The 26,575-nt window shown below is 42.2% G+C and overlaps 1 protein-coding gene across 2 annotated transcripts in view; it reads right to left on the bottom strand.

Moving 5' to 3' along the window:
• The window catches only part of LOC110589166 (dynamin binding protein), a 95,908-nt gene that overhangs the window by 46,583 nt on the left and 22,750 nt on the right, over nt 1–26,575 (bottom strand). Inside the window, exons 2-4 of one of the 2 annotated variants that reach the window (XM_044916126.1) lie at nt 17,160–17,314; nt 15,103–15,225; nt 1,091–3,097 (exon numbers count right to left, since the gene is read on the bottom strand). In XM_044916126.1, coding sequence (XP_044772061.1) covers nt 1,091–3,097; nt 15,103–15,225; nt 17,160–17,304 — 2,275 coding nt within the window. In that variant the 5' untranslated portion in view covers nt 17,305–17,314. Of the gene's footprint in view, nt 1–1,090; nt 3,098–15,102; nt 15,226–17,159; nt 17,315–26,575 lie in introns of those variants that run through there. The other variant, XM_021699616.1, reaches the window with a different exon arrangement.

The raw sequence follows: 26,575 nt of genomic DNA on the forward strand, positions 1-26,575 counted from the left end.
GGACCTGGCCCGCCATTCTCCTGCTTTTATTTCTCATTAGCATCCTGCAGGCCCTGCATCCGCAGATCAGTCTGTGGCGTGCTTTCTTTCCTGACGACACGTGGGCTCGCAGCTCTCTGGCACACCTGCCCAAAGTGACACGGCCGTGTTGGCCTTGGGCCCTAGTCTGCTGTTGCCTTGCTTTCTGCCTTTTTCCTCAAGAAATTATTTCTCATGGGATCTGGTGAAGACGAACAAAGTCCCCTGAAGCTGGTCGCCCCTCAAGTAAGGGACAGAATTAGAATTTCTGAACGTGCAAGGTGGGAAGCAGTCAACAGTAGTAGTTAAAAACCGGAGCTCCCAGCTCCCTCAGGTAAGCTACTCCATCTCTACAAATCTTATCTGCGTCATCTATCAAGCAGCCGTGTGAATTATCCCAGTGTGTGTAGGGTGGCTGGGAAGATAATCTGTGCAAGCAAATGGTACCAAGTCCTTATTACAAACAAGTTAATAATTGTTAGCTCTTTACTATTGCAACCTGGTCCTTCGGGTGTCTGGGTGGTTCAGTCGGCCAAGCGTCTGCCTTCGGCTCAGGTCATGATCCCAGGGCCTTGGGCTAGAGCCCCGCGTTGGGCTCCCTGCTTAGCAGGGAGTCTGCTTCTCCCTCTGCTTCTCCCCCTGGCTTGTGCTCTCTCTCTCGCTCACTCTCTCTCTCAAATAAATAAAATCTCTAACAAAACCTAGTCCTTAAACCACAAAGATGTAAGATGCGGTTTTTCTCATGAATCTTAGCCTGGCAGTCTTTAGTCCTTACTAGAGGCCAGTTATGGAGGTCATTGTATTCAGGGACTTCCCACCTGCAGGCCTGCTATGGATGCTTTAGCACAACAGGACGGATAAATGTCCATGAGGTTTGAGCTGCTCTATCTGGTCACAGGATGTAACGAGACAGAGCAGTCGAATTGTGGTGACAAGGTAAGAAATGAGGTAATGAAAAAGCAAATCAGTCTTTGTCAAAGATGGTAACATCTCCCTTAAAAACATGGGGAGGCCATTACGTGGACTGGTGGATGTCAAGAAACGCGTTATCTATTATTTCCCCGTCACTTACCTCTGAGTTGCTGGAGTTCCATATTTAAACTTTCAGTGTTGCTCTCATAGAACTCAAGATCCTCAAGGGTCTCTTCCCTTAATGATTCGTCTTGCTTTTCCTCCAGCGTTAAGTTTAGCTCTTCTTGAGCCCTGCTACCCACATCCAAGTCCTGTTCCATTTCCTGAACCCTCACCAATACTAAGGGACACTGGGAAGTCTGGTCCAAAGTCTGGTCCACACTCTCAGGGCCCTCCTTCTCCGGTGTCTCACAGCTCGGACGGGTACAGATTAGGAGCCTGGGGGATCCTGGAGTCCCCCGATGCTGTGCCGAGGGAGGCAGGGGAGCGGGGCGAGAGGGTCGCATCGCCAAGGGCGGTTCAGGTTTCAGGTTCTGGTCAAGAAGCACGTGGGGAGAAGCGGATGCTGGAGTACAGGGACGCGGTGGCGGGGGCCTTAGGGCCTTCCTCCTCTCAGGCAGCTCCTGCTGGCTGGTTAGCTTTGAGGAACCTCGGACAATGTCCTTCTCCGAGTTAAAGTCCATGATTGAAAAGTGGCGCAAAATTTTATCTGGTTCTAGGCCGGGCCCTGACAAGCTCTTTTCAAACTCTATCAGCTGTTGTGTCAACTTCAAATCCAGGTCAGTGTTGCCCTCTCCGTGTAAAAGTGCCATGGCTTCGGCTGCAAACACCTTGTCTTGCAGACCAGGCCTCATGTCTGATCCCTCTGGTGCAGAACAAAAGCTGGAGACATTTGCTTTGGGCATGTGGTGCTTTATAGCGCATCTTGCCACGCCCTGGAGCAGAGAGCTCAACTGGCTGGGTGTGACTACCCGAGGGCCTAGAAGACAGGAGCCACCGTGAGGAGGCAGCACTGGCTTCTGAAGGGTTTTTGGTGGAGAGGACATTCCTCTGAGAGGTAGGCTGGAGTTGTCTTTAGTCCTTGCTTCAAAGGGAAGAGGGCCAGCGTACTGCTCTGAGCTTCGGTGGCCCCCTCCTGCTGTAGAGTAATACTGGTGTTTCTGCAGTCTGGGAGGAAAAGGTACCTGAGGTTGGGAGGAAACCCCATTGACTATCTCTGAAGGATCCTCTGCAGAAGAGTCTTTGGCAAGAGGCTGTTCGTGCCCCAGGCCTGGGCTTCTTGGGGCACCCCCTGAGAGGCCTTCATCCTGATGAGAGTTTTTGTTTACTTCATACTCAGAAGTCAGATGCTCCAGGGGAGAAGCAGATGTCTCAGAAATAACACAGTTGGACTTCTCTGCTTTATACTCAGGAGATTCAGGTTTTCTTCCCTCCACCACCAAGGAGTTCTCTGAACAACCCAAAGAAGGGTCAGGGATCTCAGTAGGGCTGCTTTCCTGTGGAGGATCCATGGTCTCCTCTGCTCTTGTTTTAGAAAATAGCTTTACAAATCGGTAAGGAAAGATGCCTGTCCTGCCCTTCAGTGATCCTTCTAGCCACCCATCTTCCAGTGTTCCCAGAATTCGGATTTTATCACCTACCTCAAAATCCAACTCATTCGGCTCCAGGGCCTGGAATCTGTAGAGGGCAATTCCATAAGTCCCTGGCTGCTCCTCATCCTCTTCCGGCTCCCTCTCGTCTTCTCCTGTAGGGATCTCTTCTTCACCATTAATAACGCAGTCGTCGTGATTACCAGAACTTACCAACTCATCCACAGTCCTCAGGGGCCCCAAAAGCTCTACAAAACCTTCGGGAAAAATGCCTCTTCGACCCTCTAATTCCCCTTCAAACCAGCCTGGCTCAGGAACTCCAATAATGGTAATCACATCCCCTTCTCTGAAGTCCAGCTCCTCGTCCAGCTGGGCCGAAAGCCCCATCAGCGCCCGTGCTTGTCCCATTGAGTACTCAGGAATCTGGAGCGAGGTGCTCTGTGGGCACCAGCAACGACTCTGTGAGGAGAGGCAGAGCTCCCGAACACACGACGACGGGAAGCAGCCCCGGGCACCCCAGCAGCTTCGGCCCTGCAGCCAGCCGGCCGTGGGGGCACCATCGAGAATCACTAGGTCACCTAAAGAAAGACAAGCAAAGACAACGACCTGAGTCATCACCCCAAAAGAACACTGCCATAACTAATAGTGCAACTCATCGTTTTAAACATCTATCAGATTCAGGGAAATGTAACTCTGGAGTTTTAAGGGCATAATACTTCTGACAATTTAGTGAATTTCGACAATTTAGTGACAACACGGTGCGCAGTCCTGTAAACCAGTGCTTTTCAACATGTGGTGCGTGGAATCCTGGGGGAGCTCCAAGATCCTTTCAGAGACTCTGTGAAGTCCAAACTATATTTTCTTCAGAGACTTTATATATTTCAGTTAAAACAAAATATCACAGTCGATTGAATATAAATACAGATATGAGCATTTAGCTTCCTTCTATTAAAGCAAATATTTTTTAAAGATTTTATTTATTTGAGATGGAGAGAGAGCAAGAGCAGGGGCAGAGGGAGAAGACATGGGACTTGATCCCAGGACCCTGAGATCATGACCTGAGCTGAAGGCAAACAATTGACCAACTGAACCACCCAGGTGCCCCTATTAAAGCAAATATTAAAGAGATTTGCAAAAATGTAAACCAATGATATTCTTCCTACTAAATTTTTTTGTTTAGAAAATTATTTTTCAGTAAAAATATGCTATTTATGTGGGCGCATGGGTGGCTCAGTGGTTGGGCGACTGCCTTAGGCTCAGGTCATGCCTAAGGATAGAGTCCTGCGTCGGGCTCCCTGCTCAGCGTGGAGTCTGCTTCTCCCTCTGACCCTCCCCCCTCTCATGCTCTCTCTCTCTCTCTCTCATTCTCTCTCAAATAAATAAAACCTTTAAAAAACTATGCTATTTACGTTAATATATAACAGGTTTTAAAAAATGAATTGATAAATATTTTTTAAATTTCTGTTTTAACAGCAGATATTGCAAATATCAATAGACTCACGTAAGCAAGAGCTCTTTAGGGTTTCAATAACTTTTAAGAGTATAAAGGGCTCCTGGGACCAAAAAAGTTTGAAAAATGCCACTATAAACAATGTTCTTACAGTTTGTGTCATTGGATTAGTTTATAAATGATAAAGAATATAAACATGTCCTTGGGCGCCTGGGTGGCTCAGTTGGTTAAGCGACTGCCTTCGGCTCAGGTCATGATCCTGGAGTCCCGGGATCGAGTCCCATATCGGGCTCCTTGCTCAGCAGGGGGTCTGCTTCTCCCTCTGACCCTCCCCCCTCTCATGTGCTCTCTCTCTCATTCTCTCTCTCAAATAAATAAATAAAATCTTTAAAAAAAAAAAAAAGAATATATACATGTCCATTATAATCCTTTGAACAGATGCATCCGATCTCTCACACTAACTTTTATTCAACATCAAATACAGAACAATGAAAGAAGTCTTCAGGAATGGTTTCTTTTTTTAAAGATGTATTTATTTATTTGAGAGAGAGAGAGTGAGCGTGCATGAGTGAGAGGGGCAGAGGGAGAGGGAGAGAATCTCAAGCAGACTCCTCAATGAGCTAGGAGCCCGGATCAGGGCTCGATCCCACAACCCTGAGATCAGGAGGACGCTCAACCAACTGTGCCACCCAGGCAACCCCTCAGGAATGGTTTCTTTGTTGGAGGTACAGGGTGTGGGCAACAAGCTTTTCATTTACTTCCTCCAGAGGCCTTTTTGAACTATCCTTACCCTGACAATACATTATATTGAAATCTTAAGTGTGTTCTAGCAATCAGTACTTTTGTGGGGGTTTTTTGTTTGTTTTTTAAGATTTTATTTATTTATTTGAGAGCGAGAGAGAGCATGTGTACCTGCACAAGTTGGGGGGGGAAGGGCAGAGGGAGAGGAAGAAGCAGATTCCCCACTGAGCAGGGGGCCCAACTTGGGGCTGGATCCCAGGACCCGGGGATCATGACCTGAGCGGAAAACAGATGCTTAACTGACTGAGCCACCCAGGCGCCCCAGTACTTTTGTTTTTGAAAATAGTTCCAATATCGATGTTTCAGGTTAACCTGACAAAATATAAGCTGAACAGTTAGCATATGTCTTACTGTTGAAGAAGGTGAGGTAAAGAAAGGATAGGGCACAGTGATTCTGGAAAAAAATCAAGTTAAAATTCAGTCTTAGAGGATTTGCCCCAACTTAAAGAATTACTCTATAGTTCTGTACTAAATTGTTTTATAACAAACTCTTAATTATCTGATAATGAACTGTTCGTTTTGTGGATTATCAGTTTCAACCTTTTTTAAACTTCCCTCTTACTTGACACCTAGTCAACTTTACTTTCATCAGCAGAGGTAATCAAGGAACGCAACCAGCCTAAGTAAAATAAGACCAGGACAGCAAAGCACCTAAGTCATGTAAGTCATTTTATAGTCAAGCATATTTTGAAACTGGATTATCTTTTAGGGTATCAGCTTGCATGCTCTTGATTAACAAATTAACAAATAGATCAACAAATTGAGTCTGTCCTATCTTCCCACCAAGTGAATTACATATTCCTCAATGGCAGGTACCACTTCTCTTTTGTATTTCGTGAATCGGATACAATGCCTTTTGCATAGCAAGCATTCAATGTCCATTTGATAAAGACAATGATTCTCCAACTCCAACTCCCAAATAAATTAATTATATCTTCCCTCCAAAACTCGCTTCAAGCTGCTAGCTTCCCTTTTCCCTCTAATATCCTCTTACAAGCCTTTTTTAAAAAAATATTTTATTTATTTCAGCGCAAACGAGTGAGAGAATGAGACAGTGAGAGAGAGAGAGAGCAAGCAAGCATGAGCAGGGGGTAAGGGGAGAGGGAGAAGCAGACTCCCACTGAGCAGGGAGCCCAACACGGGGCTCATCCCAGGACTCCAGAGATCATGACCTTGAGCCAAAGCCTGACACTTAACCAACTGAGCCACCCAGGCACTCCTCCTTCTAATATCTTCTTGCAGAAATTATTTCCCTCATTACTCGTTCTTGCTACCACCCTAGTCCAACAATCATCATCTCACTCTCTTAGACCTTGCCCCAGACTTTTTCTCTTCCAGTCTCTTCCCAATGATTCATGCCAAACTAATGTGATAAATGTACCAATTTTACCATATACCTCCCCTGCTCAAACTTTTCTCTCGAGGCATGAAGGCATCTTCCTACTCCCATAGAATTCTTCTCTAAAAATCCTATTCTTATTAACTAAAGTAGATTTTTAAAAAAAAGTTTGCTCCGGACACTCTCTAAAGAGGTTTAATTACTCAACTACCAAAAGACTATTTTTATGTTTTTACCTCAGTGCAACCTGGCATCTACTGCCAGTCATACGCCCTCCCCAACGGCTACCCCAGCCAGCCAATACTATCTCACCTATGAGACCCTATTTCACACAAGGGCACTTTCATTAGCTCCTATACAAGTCTGTCTATCTGAAACCCTAGCATACTTTTCTAAAGGACGTTAGAAACCCACATTCACCTTGGCCATCTGTAGCCTACTAATGAAATGATTATTTCATCACTCATTTTGACACTTGTATTTTCACAGACTACACAGCACCTAACGTAAGGTTTTGCACTTGGTAGTAGGCACCCTATTCATTTTCACTGATTTGATATGTTTTACTTAGAAATTCTTGAGAAACAGGGTCTTGGCCCTCTATTTCTATATTTCTTTCATTTATGATTCAATATCCACTGGTTGGAACTTGGGGTCCTGAGAATGTTACAAATTATTTTTTCCCCCACTAATTCTAAGGCTCTTCCATCAGAACCCCAGAGGGCACTAACAGAAGACAGGTTATTGTCCAGGCACAATAGGCCTTTTGGGGAAGAAGAACAAAAGCTGGCCACAACTCCCACTCCACTGGCTTGGGAATGAACAGGATTCCCTAATGCTGCAGAATGACAATGTTTTCCTTGCTTTGCCAGATCTCCAGGAAACCCTTATCACAGGGCTTGCTTTTCCTATTTTCAGCTGGGTGACTGTTTTGATAAGCTTTATTACCCGGCAGACTGTCACTCTGTTGGCTACTTCTATGTAAAAAAGGTAAACTTTTTAAAAATCACAGTTTAGATCCTGAAAACACTTTAGAGATAATTTTGCTCAACACCTTTATTTTGTTGCTGGTACTGAGTTTTTTGCATGAGTCTCTCGTTTTCATCAGAGAGTCATGTCCCTGTTCCCCTGGCATCCCAGGTGATTCCTGAGGAACGAAGGCTACCTAGTGGTCATTTCCAGACTTCGGAAACAATATGAGCAACTGCTGGAAGAGACTGCCCAGATTTCGCAAACGGGAAAACAGGAAGTGTGGTGATCCTTAGGGTCAAGCTGAGGCTTCCACTCGTGCACAGTTAATCCCAGCTGCCCGGCTGCCTGCTTCTTCTGCTTGGATTTTTTTCTTTGAGCAAGAAATGCATTTAGGTATACGATGGTAAGAACAAATGCAAGTCTTCTTAGAATTTGAATATAAGTAGTCTGACTCTGTAGTATTAGGTCCCCCCCTGAATCGCAATGCCCAGGAAGACTATGTGCTTTATGCAGACTGACCACACATGTTACTGAGATTTCCATGAGCCATGTCAGAACCTTACCCTCATAGGTCACACACATGGCATCACAGACTTATGGCATGGGTGCTGTATCATTCATCAGGTTATTTGTAAATAAATTTCTCCAAAAAGTTAAAAATAGAACTACCCAATGATCCAGTACTTGCACTATTGGGGTATTTATCCCCAAAATACAAAAACATTAATTCAAAGGGATGCATGCTTATTGCATGCTTATTGCAGCATTATTTACAATAGCCAAATTATGGAAGCAGCCCATGTGTCCATTGATAGATGGATGGATAAAGATCTAATACACACACACACACACACACACACACAATGGAATATTATCCAGATTGAATAAAAAAATAATGAAACCTTGCCATTTGCAACAACATGGATGGAGCTAGAGAGTATAATGCTAAGTGAAATAAGGCAGTCAGAGAAAGACAAATACCATATGATCTCACTCATATGTGGAATTTAAGAAATAAAACAAACGAGGGGCTCATTTGGTTGAGCATCAGCCTTCGGCTCAGGTCATGATCTCAGGGTCCTGGGATTGAGCCCTGAGCTGGTCTCCATGCTTCTCCCTCTCCTTCTGTCCTTCCCCCCTACCCATGCTCACTCTCTCTCTCAGATAAATAAATAAATGAATAAATAAAATCTTTAAAAACAAAAAGAAATAAACGAGCAAAATTTTAAAAAGAGAAACAAACCAAGTAGTAGACTCTTTTTTTTTTTTTTTAAAGATTTTTATTTATTTGTTTAACACAGAGAGAGAGAGCACAAGTAGGCAGAGCAGCAGAGAGAGGGAGAGGGAGAAGCAGGCTCTCCGCCGAGCAGGGAGCCTGATGCGGGACTCGATCCCGGGACTCCGGGATCATGACCTGAGCCGGAGGCAGTCGCCCAACGAACTGAGCCACCCAGGCGCCCCCAAGTAGTAGACTCTTAACTGTAGAGAACAAACTGATGGTTCCCAGAGGGGAGGGGGGTTGGGAGGATGGGTGAAATAGGAGATGGGGATTAAGAGCACACTTATGAGGAGCACTGAGTAATGTATAGCCTTGCTGAATCACTATATTATATTCCTGAAACTAATATAACACTGTATGTTAACTATCAAATATTAATGCTTTCAGAGAAAAGCTGTACAATAATAAATGAAAGACAAAAGATTTTGTTTCTAAAAACAAACTATACCAGCATTAAAATTAAAAACTTAATTTAAAAAATTACAAAAAATTTATCAATTCATTTTTTATTGGTCTTTTTGAGAGTGGGAGGTGGCCTAGAAACAAAGTTATAGGCATTCTGTGTTATGTGAGGCAATTACTAGTGGTATTTCATCATTCCCACTAATTTTCTTCTCTCCTCTTTCTCTGTATTTTCCTTGTCACACTCTCATTTTTGTTTTTTGTCCCCCCCCCCCTCTTTTTTTTCCTCCCTCTGTTTATTTTTAAGACAGTCAGTGGTCCTGGCCACCTGCATTGATCCTTCTAAGAGAAAACCTTTTCTCTTTTAAAAATTTTTTCTATTTGAGTTGACACACAATGTTACATTAATTTCAAGAGTCCAACAGAGTGATTCCACTTCTGTACACGTTATGCTATGGTCACCACAAGCACAGCTACCATCTGTCAGCATACACGGTGATTCCAGTACCACTGGCTCCATTCCTCATGCTGGGCCTTTTATCCCTGTGGCTTCCTCATTCCATAGCTGGAAGCCTGCACCTCCCACTCCCTTCATGTATGTTGCCCATCCTTCCACCCCCCCTCCCCACCCTTCTGGCAATCACCACTTTGTTCTCTGTATTTATAGGCCTGATTCTGCTTTTTTTGTTTTTGTTTATTCATTTGCTTTTTTGGATTCCACATATGAGTGAACTCATCTGGTATTTATCTTTCACAGTCTGACTTATTTTACTTAGCATAATACTCTCTAGGTCTATCCACGTTGTCACAAAAGGCACAATCTCATTCTTTCTGAGAGCTGCGTAAGATTCCATTGTATATATTTACCACATGTTCCTTATCCATTTCTCTATCAGTACACACTTAGGTTGCTTCCATATCTTGGCTATTGTAAATAATGCTGTAATAAACATACAGGTGCACATATCTTTTCGAATTAGTGTTTTCAGGGTTTTTTTAAAAAAGATTTTATTTATTTTAGAGAGAGAGAGCACACCCATGTGTGTGTACATGGGGGAAGGAGAGAGGGACAGAGAGCGGGGGAGAGAGAATATTCCAAGCAGACTCCACAAGGAGTGCAGAACCCAACTTGGGGCTCAATCCCATGACCCTGAGATCACGACATGCGCCGAAACCAAGAGCCTGACATTCAATCTACTGAGCCACCCAGGTACCCCGGTGTTTTCATTTCCTTTAGGTAAATTATTGAAATTACTGGGTCATATGGTATCTTCCTTCCTTCTTTCCTTCCGCTCTTTCTCTCTTTCTTTCTCTCTTATTTATTTTGAGAGAGCACGTGTGTGCACCTGAGTGGGGTGGTGAGCAGGGGGAGAAGGAAAGAGAGAACCTTAAGCAGGCTCCAGGCCCAGTGTGGAACCCAGCCCATCTCACAACCCTGAGATCAAGACCTAAGCCATACCAAGAGTCAGAGACTTAACCGAGTGAGCCACCCAGGCGCCCCTATTTTTAATTTTTTGAGGAACTTTCATACTATTTTCCACAGTAGCTGTACCAATTTACATTCCCACCAACAGTGTACAAGAGTTCCTTTTTTTCTACATCCTCGCCAAGACTTGTTATTTCTTGTTTTTTTGTTTTTTTATTTTAGCCATTCTGACAGGTATAAGGTGATATCTCATTGTGGTTTTGATCTGCATTTCCCTGATTAATAATGTTGAGCATCTTTCCGTGTGTCTGTTGGAACTACATCAAAATAAAAAGCTTTTGCACAGCGAATGAAACCATCAACAAAATAAAAAGTTACTGAATGGGAGAAGATATTTGCAAATAATAGTTCCAATAAGGGGTTAATATCCAAAATACATAAAGAACTTCTACAACCCAACACCAAAAAAACAAACAATCTGATTAAAACCCGGGCAGAGGGTCTGAACAGATGTTCTCCCAAAGAAGACATACAAAGACAGCCTTGTCTCTGAGTTTAAATATAACCTAAAAGACAGGAAACAGTCCAAAACAATTGGACAGCTTTGTGGAAAGGAGAAAGAGTGACACTTGCTGGAAGGACTACTGGTGATTCCAATTCCAGAAAGAATCTCCCTGGAAGAATGTCCACACACACAAACCTTCCCGTGAAGATCAAGAAACCAGGCCCCCCAAAGCACATCTATGAAGTCCAGGAATCCCAGGTTAAGAATAATAAAGATAGCTCATCTTTACTGCATGCTTACCGTGTGCCAGATGCCATACGTGTATGACCTCATTCAGTCCTCACAACTACCTGAGTTAGGTATTACTATCCTCCTGAGGTGGAGAGAATGCAAGTAACTAGCCTAAGGTCACAGCAACTAAGTTGTGGAGTTGGATTTAAATCTAGGGCCCTCTCTGTAGTTTGCTGAGTAGTGGAGGGGGAAGGCTTAAGAGTAGTTTGGACAATAATTGGGAAGGCTTCTTCTTTTTTTAAATAACAATGGAATTGGCATAACTGGGAATGAAGATAAAACTCGGAACCAAGATAGAGAAGATGGAGTGTATGTAGAAGGGCTGTTAAAGGGCGCCTGGGTGGCTCAGTCGTTAAGCGTCTGCCTTCGGCTCAGGTCATGATCCCAGGGTCCTGGGATCGAGCCCCACATCGGGCTCCCTGCTCGGCGGGAAGCCTGCTTCTCCCTCTCCCACTCCCGCTGCTTGTGTTCCTGCTCTCGCTATCTCTGTCTCTGTCAAATAAATAAATAAAATCTTAAAAAAAAAAAAGGGCTGTTAAAAATGTAAAACTTGGTTGCATTATTTGTGGAGGCTCAAACTTGTGAAGGTTCAATACCATACTTTTTCCAGTTGTTCTGCATTTTGATTCTGAAAAGAAAGCTGGCTTTGCCCATTTCTTATGAAAAAAACTTGTTGTAAATCCAGTTGTCTAATGGGATCTATATGAAGTTAGCTATGTCTGTATGCCCTTCTCCCACAAAATACTGTATAACTAGTGTGCTTGTAGTAGTTTACTCCACCATCTTTGTAAGCTAATGACATTGTGAGTCACCCATTTATATCTTAATTTTTAATCATGTCAGTTCTTGAATGGGTATCTCCTTAGCCTGCTGATTTCTTTTTCTTTCTAAAGAAAGTGGGTGGAAAAATTTAGACATTTGTTTACAATAAAAAGAATTCATTTAATAAAAATAAAAAATAAATCTAGAGCCCTCAGAATTCTTACCCCCTAAGCTATACTGCCTGCTCTAAATATATCTAAATACATATATTTCTTTAATAATATAATTTTACAATTAAAATATATCATTTTTTCAGGGCGCCTGGGTGGCTCAGTCGGTTAAGCATCTGCCTTCGGCTCAGGTCATGATCCCAGGGTCCTGGGATGGAGCCCTGCATCGGGCTCCCTGCTCAGCAGGGAGTCTGCTTCTCCCTCTGTCCCTCCCCCTTGCTCGTGGTGTCTTTCTCTCTCTCAAATAAATAAATATTTAAAAAATAATGTAACCACAATGATATTTTTGAAAGGTAAGTAGGTAACAATTAACTAAAGGCAGCATGGTAAAACAAAACAGGTCTCAAACATCATCGCACATGCTCTTGAGGTTTTCAAATCCCCTCCTGACATATTAAATCACCAAAAGTTTTATTTACACAGAACGGGAGAAGCTTCACTACTATACTGAAGGTACTAAGGAGAGAGAAAGAAACAACAGGATTAACAGTACTAGAAGACAGGGGTAGAGGAACGTATGCTAGTCATGAGCTGGGACACTGACCTAATGGGAAAAACGATTTTCAGTCTAAGAAGTAGAAGGGCCATTCCAAGCACTAGACTTGAAAATCAGAAAGCGCAGACTCAAGTCTACTACATGTGGTATAAAACAATACTTTCATTTTTACTGATTGTGTTCCCAACTAGTAACATTATTATCTGTAAATGTGGACTGTCACCTACAGAAAACTAGAGAAGTTAATATCATTTCTGTGTCTCATGCTAAACTTCCCAGAAAAAGACAAATTGCAGAGGTACATCTAACTTCCCCATTCTCAAAGCCTTATGTGTTCAAATCAGAAGACACAGAGCTGAAAGAGGTGTGAGAAGCACAGAAGGAAAGAGAGCTGAATAGTCTCCACTTACTGGCCGGAGAGCATCAGGGAAGAGAACAAGATCAAACCACTGACAGTTAGCATACCTCTTTCTAGTTGCTTCCTACGTATCGCCTCTGCTGCATTCTCTTCCTTTGCTTAAAAACTAGTGAAGATAACATCTACAGATTCCAGGACCCAGCCTGAGCTTGAGTCAGTCTCAAGCTCAAGAGTCAGGAGGCTCATGGGTGAAAGGTCCATGCTTTTTGGTCTTTCTGAGAAATCTAGTTGGTGGGCCTGGGATTGCTGATGTGAATTTTAACTTCAAAGCAAGTTCAGAACAACCCATGAGACCAGTGTTCCCAGGGAAGGCATTTAGCAGAAAATCTCTCTTTTAGTATCTAAGACTTGACAATACAAGATACAATTATGAAGCAAAAAACGCTAATTCCAGAAGCCACATTCTCAGATTCCCCAAACGTCGTAGACATAGTGCATATTCCTACAGAGTATTTTCTTATGCCCACTATTTGCTCCAGGAACCAGGTACAGGAAAGGACAAATCCATGCCACCCAAGTCCTCTGCCTAGCTCTGATGGAAGCCACTGTGCTCTGCGGCCCTTTCCCCACTCCCTCTGGTCTGACATGAACTACAGCCCCCCCAGGGGGAGGGCTCTGAGTAGGGACAGATCAAAGTTCCCTGCTATAACATCTTCATCGATTTCTCCCTTCCTTCCCAACACTGATTAACGAGGAAGTGTTCAGAAAAGAGATAGAGGGTCAGTGTAAAGCGAAGTGCAAGAAACTCTCAAAATAGATTTTGAGGATGAAGATCCAAATCCAATATCCCTTCTTCTCCCCGACTATGGGTTAGGGAAGTAGGCTAGGCTCTTCTGTTTCTCCACCTCTGCTCTGTCTCTCTCATATGTGGCTTAAGAAATTAAGCCTATCCCTTGACAGCCATACTCAAAAGAACAAGTAACAATTACATGCCCAATAAATTCTACCATTTTGCTGGCTGTCCTCACAACATCACACTGATCATAAACATCAGTTTGTGGAATACTACTGGTTTTTGTGCTTATGCAGAAATGTGTGGACTTAAGTATATTTGGTGAAAAATGGTTTATCATCCGTCTTTAGAAGTTCATATATCTATCAGAGTGAAGTGAGAAATACTTGGAATGTCACTGGGACATGGCTAAGACTATTCACTTTAAACCACTTCCTTTTAAACTGGTTCTGATGAGAACTTTAAGGTAACATTACCTAATGGCAGGGAGTCAAATGGGGCTGTTTTATATTTATCTCTTAATCACCATACCAACAATTCCTCCTTGACTCTCATACATTTATACTAATGTTGCTAGCAAAGTCGTATCAGTTTTTAAGGGAAAAAAGATAAATGTAGTCTGAAGTGTGGCTACAATATGGGGCAGAGGAAAGAGAATGCTGGGCTTATACTCAATCAGGTGACATGACTTTACTTTCTGAGGCCAAAAGTTCTCACCTGCAGGTAACATTCCTTGAATCTCATTTTCATTATTTCTTAAATGCAGTTAATAATATCTACTTTGCTACCTCCCAAAACTGTGGTGAGGCTCAGATGAGAATGTATCTGTGAGAAAATGCTATGCAAATTATAAAATGCTATGCAAATTATAAAATGCTATGCAAATTATAAAATGCTATGCAAATATAAGGCATTATTATTGTCAGCACAATCTTGCTATTACTCTCCAGAGGTTAGCCACTTCTAAAAATTAAAAAAAAAAAAGACCTAATTGTCAAAATGTAACAACTCCACTAATTCTATTTTTCTTATTTTTTTATTTTTTTTAGAGAGAGAGAAAGAGTGAGCAAGTGGAGAGGGGCAGAGGGAAAGAGAGAGACCGAAGCAGACTCCCCACTGAGCATGGAGCCCGACGTGGGGCTCCATCTCACAACCCTGAGATCATGATAGGAGCCGAAATCAAGGGTCATATGCTTAACTAAGCCACTCAGGTGCCCCAACTAATCTTATTTTAAACAGTCTACTCTTGGGGCGCCTGGGTGGCTCAGTCGGTTAGGTGTCTGCCTTCAGCTCAGGTCATGATCTCAGGGTCCTGGGATCGAGCCCTGCATCAGGCTCCCTGCTCAGCGGGGAGCCTGCTCCTCCCTCTGCCTGCCGCTCCCCCTGCTCGTGCTCATTCTCTGTCAAATAAATAAATAATAAATAAATAAATAATCTTTTAAAAAAATTAAACAGTCTACTCTTGAATGGCCAACTTACCTCGATGGAGGGGAAGACTGTTCAATTCTTGGGATGTAAATTCACAGACACAGACAAACAGCCTCTCTCCTGCTTTTAGACTGGGAATGGTCACAGTTTCCACAAAACTGCTGGGGAACTGCCCTGAAACGAAAGCAAACATTTCTAATACTGGAATCTCATTTTCCGTTTGTGTCCCAGGACAAAATCGCTTTTTTTTCTGAGCCCATTTACAGACACTGAATTGAAAACCGAGTACTCATAATTGGAGAATCTACTATAGAAAAAGTACAGTGCACAAAATTTAACGCATGCAGAGGACAGAGAATGCAATTCGATCTAATTAGCGTTAATTGGGGGCCACTCTACACAGGGCGCAGTGCAGAGGGAAAAACAGGTAAGACAGTCTTGGCCCTCAAAGATCTTAAAATCTAATTCAGGCATAAGCAATAATTCCATTCGGAAATCTAGTGACACAATGGAAGTGCACAAATTGTTGCGGAAGTTAGAGAAGGTAGAAAGTCTTTCAGGAAGAACATGAAAATTTTTACGAGAAAGCTTGCATTTGAGTCCGGAGATGGGTAGGGTTTTAATAGATAGTAGTAGATAGACAGGGCCTGTCGGTTGGAAAGCACCAGGAAGTGGATCCCACCTTCTAGATGTCTCTTGTATCCTCCACTTATCTCCAGACCCACCACCTGGTCCAAGCCAGCAGCATGTCTTACTTGGGTTATGGCAACAACCTCCCAGTAGGCCTCCCTGCCCCTGGCTCTGCCCTTTCCTATCATTTCCCAATCCGCAGTAGCGAGCTTTCTCGACTACACATCGACTGTATAAAGCATCTGTACTCTCACCCCATTCCGTAACTCCTTACCATGGCAGCCTCTGTCCCCTGCGATCCAGCTCCTTCTACTCTGCCCAGCACATTCTGCCCCCTCAACCTTTCACACGCATGCCACGCTCCACTCTTCTCCGAGCCTCCATGTTGTCAGCCCAGGACCTTTGGACAAGCAATTCTCTCTGTCTATCCTCTTCGCCTTTCCAACTCTTATTCATCATTTTTGTCTTAGCTGAGCTATCATTTCTACTGGGAAATAATCTATTATTGCCCAAATGTGGGTAAGTGTCAACAGAGTCTGTTCGAAGGACTATATAACAAACTCCAGCTCAGACTTACATAAATATATGTAAGTCAAGGACTGGATTTAACACAGGTGCACAGTGTGGGGGAAAAACTTCCACCCTTCCCTAGGCTAATGAATGAAAGAAACGGGTGCTAACATAGACTTTAAAGACTAGGGCGCCTGGGTGGCTCAGTTGGTTAAGCGACTGCCTTCGGCTCAGGTCATGATCCTGGAGTGTCTGGATCGAATCCCACATCGGGTTCTCTGCTCGGCGGGGAGTCTGCTTCTCCCTCTGACCCTCCCCTCTCATGTACTCTCTCTCATTCTCGCTCTCTCAAATAAATAAATAAAATCTTTAAAAAAAAAACAAACATAGACGTTAAAGACTAAAAGAAAGGAAACTGCCAAGGGCAGCTGCAGCTTTAATAGATTTGGACTGACCATGGATCTGGGAAGGAGTGAACAGGATGCATCATGCTCTCTTGAAAAGAGTGGAAGAAAGGGTAGAAAATGTTTGAGGAAGACAGTCAGAGAAAACATGGGGGAGACTGACTTAAGTTCCATAAATCAGAAATAAAGACTGGTAGTGAAAAGTAAAGGCAAACAACAGGGTTCTGAATAAAGAAGTAACATGTATTTTCAGAAGGAAAGCAATGACGCTGAGCACAAAGGATAAAGACCCAGGGAGGGGAGGTAAATATGTGAACAGACAACTGGGCTGGGGACAGCTGGTATCAAACCATCTTAACCTTTGGAAGGAACCCATAAGGAGAGATGGAACGATAACAAACATTCTCTCCTCACTGGTAGAAACCACAGTAAAGACATAACAAAAAAAGACAAAGGATTCTGAAGTTTGTGGACTTGGGCTTCCCATTTAACCTTTATTTGTAATATGGAAAGAAGGGAACGCTTGTGGTCTATTTTGTATCCGAGGAATTAGGAGCCTCTTACCTGTAACATCCTCTTTCTTTCCTAGAAGCCAAAATTCATCCACCACTGCCAACACCTCAATGACATCTCCCACGAAGAGCGGTAGTTCTTCGGACACACTAGGGCAGAAGTCAAAGATGGCTCGAACCACTGAACCAGCCTCCATGTTTTACGACCTGGAAAGACAGGTCAAAAGAAATTGGAAAGTGTAACTATTTAATCTATTGGAATATAGGTCCATATCTTGAGAATGATAAAGCTTAAGACAGACACGTAGAATCACGTCAAAGCTAAGCAAGTAAGAAGTTTGTACTTTATACTTTAAAGAAATTAAGGTACTATCTCACAAAAACAATAGTTTCCTCATACATTTTTCATTTGATTCTCAAGGCAATTCTGGAATTGGGGGGAAAAAAGTGACCTTTACCTATGAGTGACAGAAAAGGTACAAAGTTGGGAAATGCAGATTTCTCAATATGCCTGAAGAGGGCAATAAGGAAAAATTAACATTTTTCAAGTACAGGCAATATGGTACTTTTAAGATGTGGTATTTAAAAAGCAGGGATTTTAAATATGGCATTTCATTTATTTCCCCAGAACTATCTTAAAGATTAGGATACTTATGCTCAGCAAGTTGGAAAACTTAATTTGTCTAAGATCATAGAGTTCATAACAGCAGGACCAGGATTCAGGCCCAGGGCAGCCTGACTCCTACCTACTGGGGAAAAAAAAAAAAAGGAATGTGGGATCACACCTCAAAGGCAGAGATTTAAAACATACTGAAAAGTAAAAATCCATGAAAAGAACAAGAAAGGATGTTATAAAAATGACACCTCCAGACAAGATCTGGTACATACACCACACCAGACCAAGAATGTGTTTTCAGCTCAAAGACACCCATGGCCCAGGCTTGCATAGTATCCTCACAGTTATGGAGTCTGTGCTGTGCTAAGTTGATGTGTCTCTTACGTCGATATGTGTGCCTGGGGAGCCTCAGTACGTGTTTAAGCCACAGAAAGGGAGGAACTAGGGGCGCCTGGGTGGCTCAGTCGTTAAGCGTCTGCCTTCGGCTCGGGTAATGATCCCAGGGTCCTGGGATCGAGCCCCACATCGGGCTCCCTGCTCCGCGGGAAGCCTGCTTCTCCCTCTCCCACTCCCCCTGCTTGTGTTCCCTCTCTCGCTGTGTCTCTCTCTGTCAAATAAATAAATAAAATCTTTAAAAAAAAAATGAATAAAAAAAGGGGGGAGGAACCAGCGGGCATGTGCTCACCCGTAACCAATCAGCCACGATTAGCAGCCTCTCTCCCTAGGTCTTTCGAGTGGAGAAGCTGATGCTCTCCAGAGTGTCCAGGCCTCAAGTCTATTCTCCTTTATTTACCTCTAGTATCTATCTGGTGGTGTTAGCGATGAGGATTCTAACTTTCATCTCACATATAACTATGATATCAAAAAGCGCTAAAAAAAAAAAAACAAACCATGGTTATAGCTCCATTGAGTTTATTATCTAAGAAAACAGTGATGTGGACAAACATGTTAGGCATATGATGAATAACTGAGTATATTAATGTGGGGTACCTTTAAGATTTTAATGAATCATGCAACCCAGTTCAACACTGCATATGTAATGTGTACTGTTGAGTAAAAGTTGCTTATCTTTGTGTTACTGGAACTTTTTTCTATAATGAGATGACTTGGGTGCACAGTGGAAAAGAGAAGTGGCCAGTAACATTCCCCACATCCTCTGCGCTTTCCTACCATGTATTTTCTTTAAGTATAAAAGTCTAATTATAATCACATGCTGAGAAGGCAGCTTAATGTGAATGCAAAGTAACCAGATGTCTGGAGTCAGAGACCAAGGTTCAAACACCAGCTGCACTGTTTATTAGTTATTTTACCTTGGACATACTCCTTAAACTCTCTGGGTTAGTTTCCTGTTCAGAAAAATGGGGATAATTATACATTCATATTCATCATCAAGAGGATTATGATATTGATCAAAATAATTACAACAATGCGTAGTATTTCCTGAGCACTTACTATGTGCCACGCACTGTTCTATGTACTTCCTCCATTGAGTCCTCACAACAATCCTATCGTGTATTATTGGTTTCCATTTTGCAGATGTGGACACAGGCTCAGAGAAGTGATGTAATCTGTGCAAGGTCATGCAGTAAGTCAGAGATGGAACGGAAATGGAAACACAGATCTGTCCCCAAAGAGACAAGATGCTGCTGGTGTGAAAGCACCTAGCATGGGGCTGGTACAGGAGGTGCTCATAAATGCTAGTGGTTATTAAACAGTATTTCCATAATCAGCTACAAGCTCAAGTCTGTCTCACTGATACATCATCACCAGAGAAAGTGCTATTTCAAGTACAGAAACACCACAGAATTGACCATTTCAACATGTCAAAACCTGGTTTAGCTTTGACCACGTTTAAAACTAGACACATTATATACCTCTCTGCCTTCTGCAACGGGAAGACACTGAACCTAATTTATTCCTTGACTGATGGATGCAAGTTCATTATTAAGACCACACATTACTATACCGTGAAGTGATGCATAACACCAGGACTGTATAACTTTTGGGTCTTTCTGCTATCAGTTATTCCTTGGTCAGCTTTTCTACCCTCTTTCTAGATTGCTGTTTGTTCTCTGCTGGGGAGAGAAGACCACACAGACGCCGCCCAAGTTATTAGAAGTTCCCAGATACATAAAAAGTAAACAAGCTCCTAAGGAAACGCTAACAAACTCTTCTGTGGTGGTAAACTACATGTGTTAGAGTTTTTCAACAGTTATTTTTCATGTGCTCTGAGGCCCCTTTCTTATTTTCTGGCTGTCCTCCAAATGGCTGACATTGCCAGATGTCAGATTTCCATGTAAGGGTGGTGTCATACATTTTTTTTTTAAACAAGCATAATATTTTGCAAACCTCTTAGCCATCCACATATTAACACAACTCAAGGCTGGGCCATGGTGGATATTATTATCCTCCTTATAGTACATTTTCTCAAATTCCATCTCACTCTCAGACTAAATATATTACCTCATTATCTGAAATGTTAAAGAAAGAATTAGCATAAGATCTCTAGGATGTGAAAGAGAGACCCTATTACACTGAGAAGTGAACTCTGTGATGTGAAAGAGTTAAAGCTTCTCCCTGAGAACCTTTCTGCCGCACCAGAACATGACTCAGAAGCAGAGGAGGGTCTGGCTCAATGAATACTTTTACTGACTGACCTCCTACCCTGTGGGAAGGAGTGCGTAATCGCTGAGGAACACCCTGCAAGGGTGCTGGAGTCCGAGCCTGGCTCAAGTGCAGGATTCGTGTGTGTGTGTGTGTGTGTGTGTGTGTGTCCAGAACGGAGATCTTTGTGTCCTCTGTTTTACATGGAATATCATGAATTTCATCTCCATCTTCTCTGCCCTGGATACCCTGTGAGAAGCAACTGTTATTGTTCCTGTCTGGGCCATTTTAGAGGCCTGGACAGATATTTTGAAACTTAAACATAAATAGCTTATATAAGCTGTTCCACCAACTCCAGATGGAAGGCAAAAGAACTGCAGAGGAAATCAGAGAAAGCAGAGGAAAGGGCTGCCCATAGAGCAGGATGTCAGGGACCTCAGGGAAGTCCGCTGTGAAAACACCATCTTCTTCTCTCGCTGGTGAACGCCCGCATTTCCATTCTGCATTTGAGATAGAAAGGTCCTTAATTCTTCAAACTCTTTTAGAACATAGAACCCTACGAGGGAAGAGATTTTTGTCTGTTTTGCTCACCGGTCTAGAGCAGTGCTCAACACATAACATGCTTTTAAAGTTTTAGTGAGCAAATCATTTACCAAGCTTTAGAAAAATATACGAAACTGTTCATATCAAAATCTCTACTTCCACGTATCTAAAACGAAATTAACCATCTCTTCTCCACAAACAATTTGACCTTTCAGCTTGTGTAATAGTGTCCTATAAGTCTTCCAGATCAAATACTCCTGTGGGCTTCTTCATTCTCTACAGCCGACAGTACACTAATAGCAACAGCTACCATTTGAGAATCTACTGTGTGCCAGACACTGGGCTAGAAGCTTCAATCACGGCTGCACTGCAAGGTAGAAGACAAGGCTCTAGAGCCAGGGTGCCCGGGTTCAAATCCTAGTGCCACCCCTGGGCGGTATATCTAAACTCTCTAGCGAATACACAGCTTAGCCAGAACCAGAATTCAGGTCTGTTTGACTCCAGTGCCCATGTGTTTTGTTTTGTTTTGTTTTCCTGCAAGCATCACTTCTCTTAAACCTCACTGGGTTCTTCCTTTGAAATCTTTTTTTTTTTTTAAGATTTTATTTATTTGCGAGAGAGAGAATGAGAGACAGAGAGCATGAGAGGGAGGAGGGTCAGAGGGAGAAGCAGACTCCCCGCTGAGCAGGGAGCCCGACGCGGGGCTCGATCCCGGGACTCCAGGATCATGACCTGAGCCGAAGGCAGTCGCTTAACCAACTGAGCCACCCAGGCACCCTCTTCCTTTGAAATCTTCTAGACTTCCATTTTCTTCTCTTCGGTTCTCCATTTTCTTATAAAAATTTTCCAACAGTGAAGTTGAAAGAATTTCACATCCACCACCTAGATTCTACCATTCACATCTTAGTGCAGTTACTTTATCACATCTCATCTCTCTTTATCCATTTATCAATCCATGTTACTTTTTGACACATTGCAAATATATTTTTTTTATTTTTGATGCATTCATTTCAAAATAAACCACAGACTTTCCCCTCCAGCACTTTGGCATATAGATCTTAACAAGGGTCATTAACCGTTTACATTTTGTTGTTGTTGTTTTTAAGTCATTTTCCTCTTTTCTCGGCCAAAGATACAATTCATTTCTCCCCACTAATCTGTCAATGAACCTAGTTAATCTTTTAAACTGTTGATTTTTACATATTGTTCAGTTGCTTAAAAATTCACAAGGTCTTCCTGTTTTCTATAATTTATTCACATACTTAACAAATATTTATCAAGCCCAATGGACTCAGTCAAATTCCCATGCAGACTTAACCCGCTATTCTTCAAATATTTATTCTCTAATCCTGTTGGTGGCTGACAGGAGCATTCAACTCTCCTCTATTGTCCTAAATAGCTCAGCTCCTATTCCAAAGTATCTACCCTACCTAGGGAAAATAAAAACCTGCAGATAACTTAGCCATTAATCTCAGAAGGAGATATGCAGGCTTATCTTTCAGTTAGAGGGAAAAAAGACAGAGAGATTCTTAAATCTACAGTGACATTTTTCAGTGACTCAAGGATATTTTAACACTTTCTATCAACTAATTATCTGTGACAGCTACCTCTTAATCCAGTTGTACTCCCATGATGTACCAAAGAACATTCAAGATACAGTTCCTGCCCCCAAGAAGCTTGGCTTAGTCCCCACCATTTTCCCAAAACATGTTCTCTCTCTCTCAATCTTTTTTAAAAAATTAAATCTTGCTATTTGCCACGACATGGATAGAGCTAGACAGTATTATGCTAAGTGAAATAAGTCAGTCAGAGAAAGACAAATACCATATGATTTCACTCATGTGGAATTTAAGAAACAAAACAAATGAACATAATGGGGGAAAAAAGGCAAACCAAGAAACAGACTCTTCACTATAGAGAACAAACTGATGGTTACTGGAGGGAAGGTGGGGGGGGTATGGGTGAAATAGGTGATGGGGACTAAGGAGGGCACTTAATGATGAGCACCGGGTGACAAGTCACTAAAGTCTACTAATGGAATATCATTCAGCTTTAAAAAGGAAGGACTGTCTGACACATGCTAGAACACGGATGAACCTTGAAGACATTATGCTAAGTCACAAGAAGACAAATACTGTGTGATTTCACCTACATGGTGTACCAAGAATAGTCAAACACAAAGAAACAGAAAGTCGAATGGTGGTTCCCAGGGCCTGGGGTGAGAGGGAAATGGGTCTAGAGTGTCAGTCTGGGGAGATGAAAAACTGGTGGTGATGGCCGCACAGCAATGCGAATGTGCTGCGCGCCACAGATCTGCGCACTTACACGTGGTTAAAACGGTATCTCTTATGTTACATATATTTCCCACAGTAAACAAGGGGTTTTTAAAATGTATGTCATAAAATAAAATCTTAAAACAAAATAAAATAAAATGTATGTCATACAAGCAAGAGGACATGAAGGCAGGCCTGCGGAACTTTGGTCATGTTTAATAAGCAACATATCTACAAGTCTGTACATACTTCCTGAAAAATCTCCTGAGATCACAAACTATCAACTTTTACCCTGATACTGATATTACACAGCTTAAAAAGTCATTTCCAAAGCAGTCTTTTGAGAAACGAGCTGAGCCTGGTACAGATGGAGGACACTGAACAATAAAGCATGTGCTGGATGTCTTGCATTTCCCTCCTAGGCCTGCCCTCCACCTTCCTCCACCCTGCCCTCTGCAACTGTGCTCCTCAGAGCTGACCCACAAGAATTGCATCAAGGTGCCCCCTTGCCTCTGGCTTCCAGTTGGGTTTAGCCAACAGGTGACACAGCAGAAGAGCCGAAGGTAGAAGGATGGTAAGGTGGGGCTATTTATTCCCCTGGCTACTTCCCTGCTGGGCTATCAGTTGGCTCCCAGTTCCCTGCCCCTACAGGCCTGGGGTGGCTCTCCTGTCGCCTGGGGTTGTTATATACCCCAAACCTGTCCATTCCATTCTAAGTAGGACCTCCTCAAATGACCCAACTTGAGCGTGCCTTCCATATTCTGCTAGGCCCCTGATGGATACAGCCCAAAGGTATTTTCAGGAGTTCTGAGAACCATGCATGAAAAAAAAATGGGGACCAAGAATACAGAAAACTATAAAATTAGTTTTCTAAATCTACCATTGTAAATCCAGGTGAGAGATAAGAGCTAGAGATGTAAATTTTGAAGGCTTCAAAAAATACTGATAAAGATACTGATGTCTGGAACACTCCACTAAAAAAACAGCCCCACTTTTGACGGATTAAGCCCCAACAGTCCCCCAATGGGACCCAAACTCTAAATTCTCGTTTTGAAACTCTGAGCCATCTATTTTACTACCAGGAAAGTAGGACGCATTGTATGAGAGCTTTGAAAATTTATTCTTTGAACAAGCACTGGTGACACTTTCAATATTCTTCCTAATATTTCCCAATTCATAGTAGAAGTCTAAATTCTGGGATTCCAGAACAAAATTTCTGAAGGGGTTTCCGTAGCAAAGGACTGCTGTTTCTCCTTTCTTGTTTGCTCCTCAGACGGGGAGCCCTGGCGTGCACAAGTACATCTCTGCCTACCCGACAAGAGCTGGGGAGGAGGGTCTTCACTGTCAGGATTCTGCAGCATGGGTTTCTTCAAAGGAATATGCTTTCAAGAGCATGTGGAAATTTCTTTAGGTCTTGCATTACGTGAAACATTACCTTTGGGGAATGGGAATCCATTTTAAAGATTTCAAGTCCTGGCAATGAGAAATAATATTTAACTTCAAAAAGCAACTGTGCAGTTCTCTTATTCTTGACAATACAGGGCTAAAAAAGAATAGTCTCTTTGCTTTGTGTGAAGGGATCAGAGGGGTCAGAAAATGAAGTTTCAATCTGTTTCAGGAAGGAAATGAGAGAAGCTAGGAAAACAGCGTTTCCTCTTCTGGTTTATGTCACTGGAGTTCATTTTGGATAGAAGGTCAAGAGTCACTGCCAGGTGATTACTCAGAGACCCCGCAATGGATGAGGAGAAAAAGCAGAATCCATCTTGATCATGGAGTCCCCCACGAGGCTGAGCAGTACAGTCTGGGCCAACCTGTCCTCCTGCAACAGAACCTTCTGCCTACTGCTCTTCTGATGACAACAGAAAAAATGAAAAGCCTGCTCTGACTTAGGGTGATCAGAGTAATGAAGGTAGAAAAGGAATCAGCTATCATAAACTGCCTTACAATTTATATTATATTTTGCTTGTTTCAAATTGGTCCCAAGTTGGAAGGCTGCAACCTCGGCAGACGGACAGGATATAGATCCGAGTTCCCGCCAATCACGGAAAGGCCCTTCAGTCCACCACTTCAGGATTTAAACCAAATACTTCTCATCTAAAACAAAGTCGTAGCTACTTTTTAAAAAATGTGCTTATCTATCTCTACATCAATTCTGTCTTTTTGACAAAATTATACTGGTGGAGGAAGGTCCCAAGGTTAGTATTTCAGGATCTACCAAGTTTGAAGATATTTCCATTAAAGAAATATTTTCAGATGGGTCAACCTAAGAGTTTCTGAAGTATCCTCTCAGGTGCCCATTTCTTAAATGGCACATGAATCTCAATTATGGGTGGAAATTTATGAATTACTGACTCATAAGTAAGTGCATTGGACATATCTGAGCTAAGCAGCTGAGCAATACATTAAAATTCACAGCTCCGCTATGCTGTGTATATAATAAATGCCCAGATAACACATCTGATAGCAGTTGCAGAAGTGCAGATGAAGATGAAACTAAAATGAAACTTTTGGGTGATGCTGCAGATAACAAGGAGCACCACGAATGTGTGAGAACAGTTTTTAGGACAGTTTCCAGGGAACGCCAAGAAAATGTATTAACCCAGTGTTCCAAACTGTGAGCATAAACGTTACAAAGATCTGCAAGGTAGGCATCTTGTTTCTTTTCCTTATCTGTTTCAAGTACAAGCTAGTTTTTTGCTAAGGAAAAAGATTTAAAAAGACAGCAGTTTCTCAGCCTACTTTATAAAATATTCTTGGTATTTCAGAAGGAAGGATAAGAAAAGGAATTCTAAAAACAAAAGATTCTGAGGAAGAAAAAATAGGGAGGAAAGAAACTGTCCAATCGGTGTTAAAAGCAGCTGAGACCATTTTCAAGGTGGGTGACGTAGCTCATTTCAAAGAGCACCACCATCCAAGCACCATGGAAAACAGGGACCAGCAGCTTTATATGAACAAATAACAAAAACAAATACTTGCCATTTATAGAAACTAGAACCACTAACTTTGAAAGGAAAATGTATATATGGAAACTTCTGGTAGTGTCTATTTAAAACAACTATTTTGTTGAAGATTTTACACGTATGTTCCCAAAGGATTAGTCTGTAATCTTCTTTTCCTTAAATGTCCTTGTTAGATTTGTGTATATGGGATAGGCTAGCCACATGAAGAACAGAAGTGTTCCTTTCTCTATTTTCTGAAAAAGTCTATGTAAGACTGGTATGGTTTCAACCTTAAATATTTGATAGAATTCATTAGTAAAATAAGGGTTTTTAATTAAATATCCAATACTTTTAGCAGATACAGGGCTATTCAAATTTTCCATTTCTTCTTGTTTCAGTTTTAGTAAGTTGTGTTTTTCAAGAAATGTGTCCATTTAATCCAAGCTATCAAATTTGTTGGCATACAGTTGTTCATAATATTCCTTTATTAACA

Source organism: Neomonachus schauinslandi, chromosome 6, assembly GCF_002201575.2.
Source record: "Neomonachus schauinslandi chromosome 6, ASM220157v2, whole genome shotgun sequence".
In the NCBI taxonomy this organism is placed as follows: domain Eukaryota; kingdom Metazoa; phylum Chordata; class Mammalia; order Carnivora; family Phocidae; genus Neomonachus; species Neomonachus schauinslandi.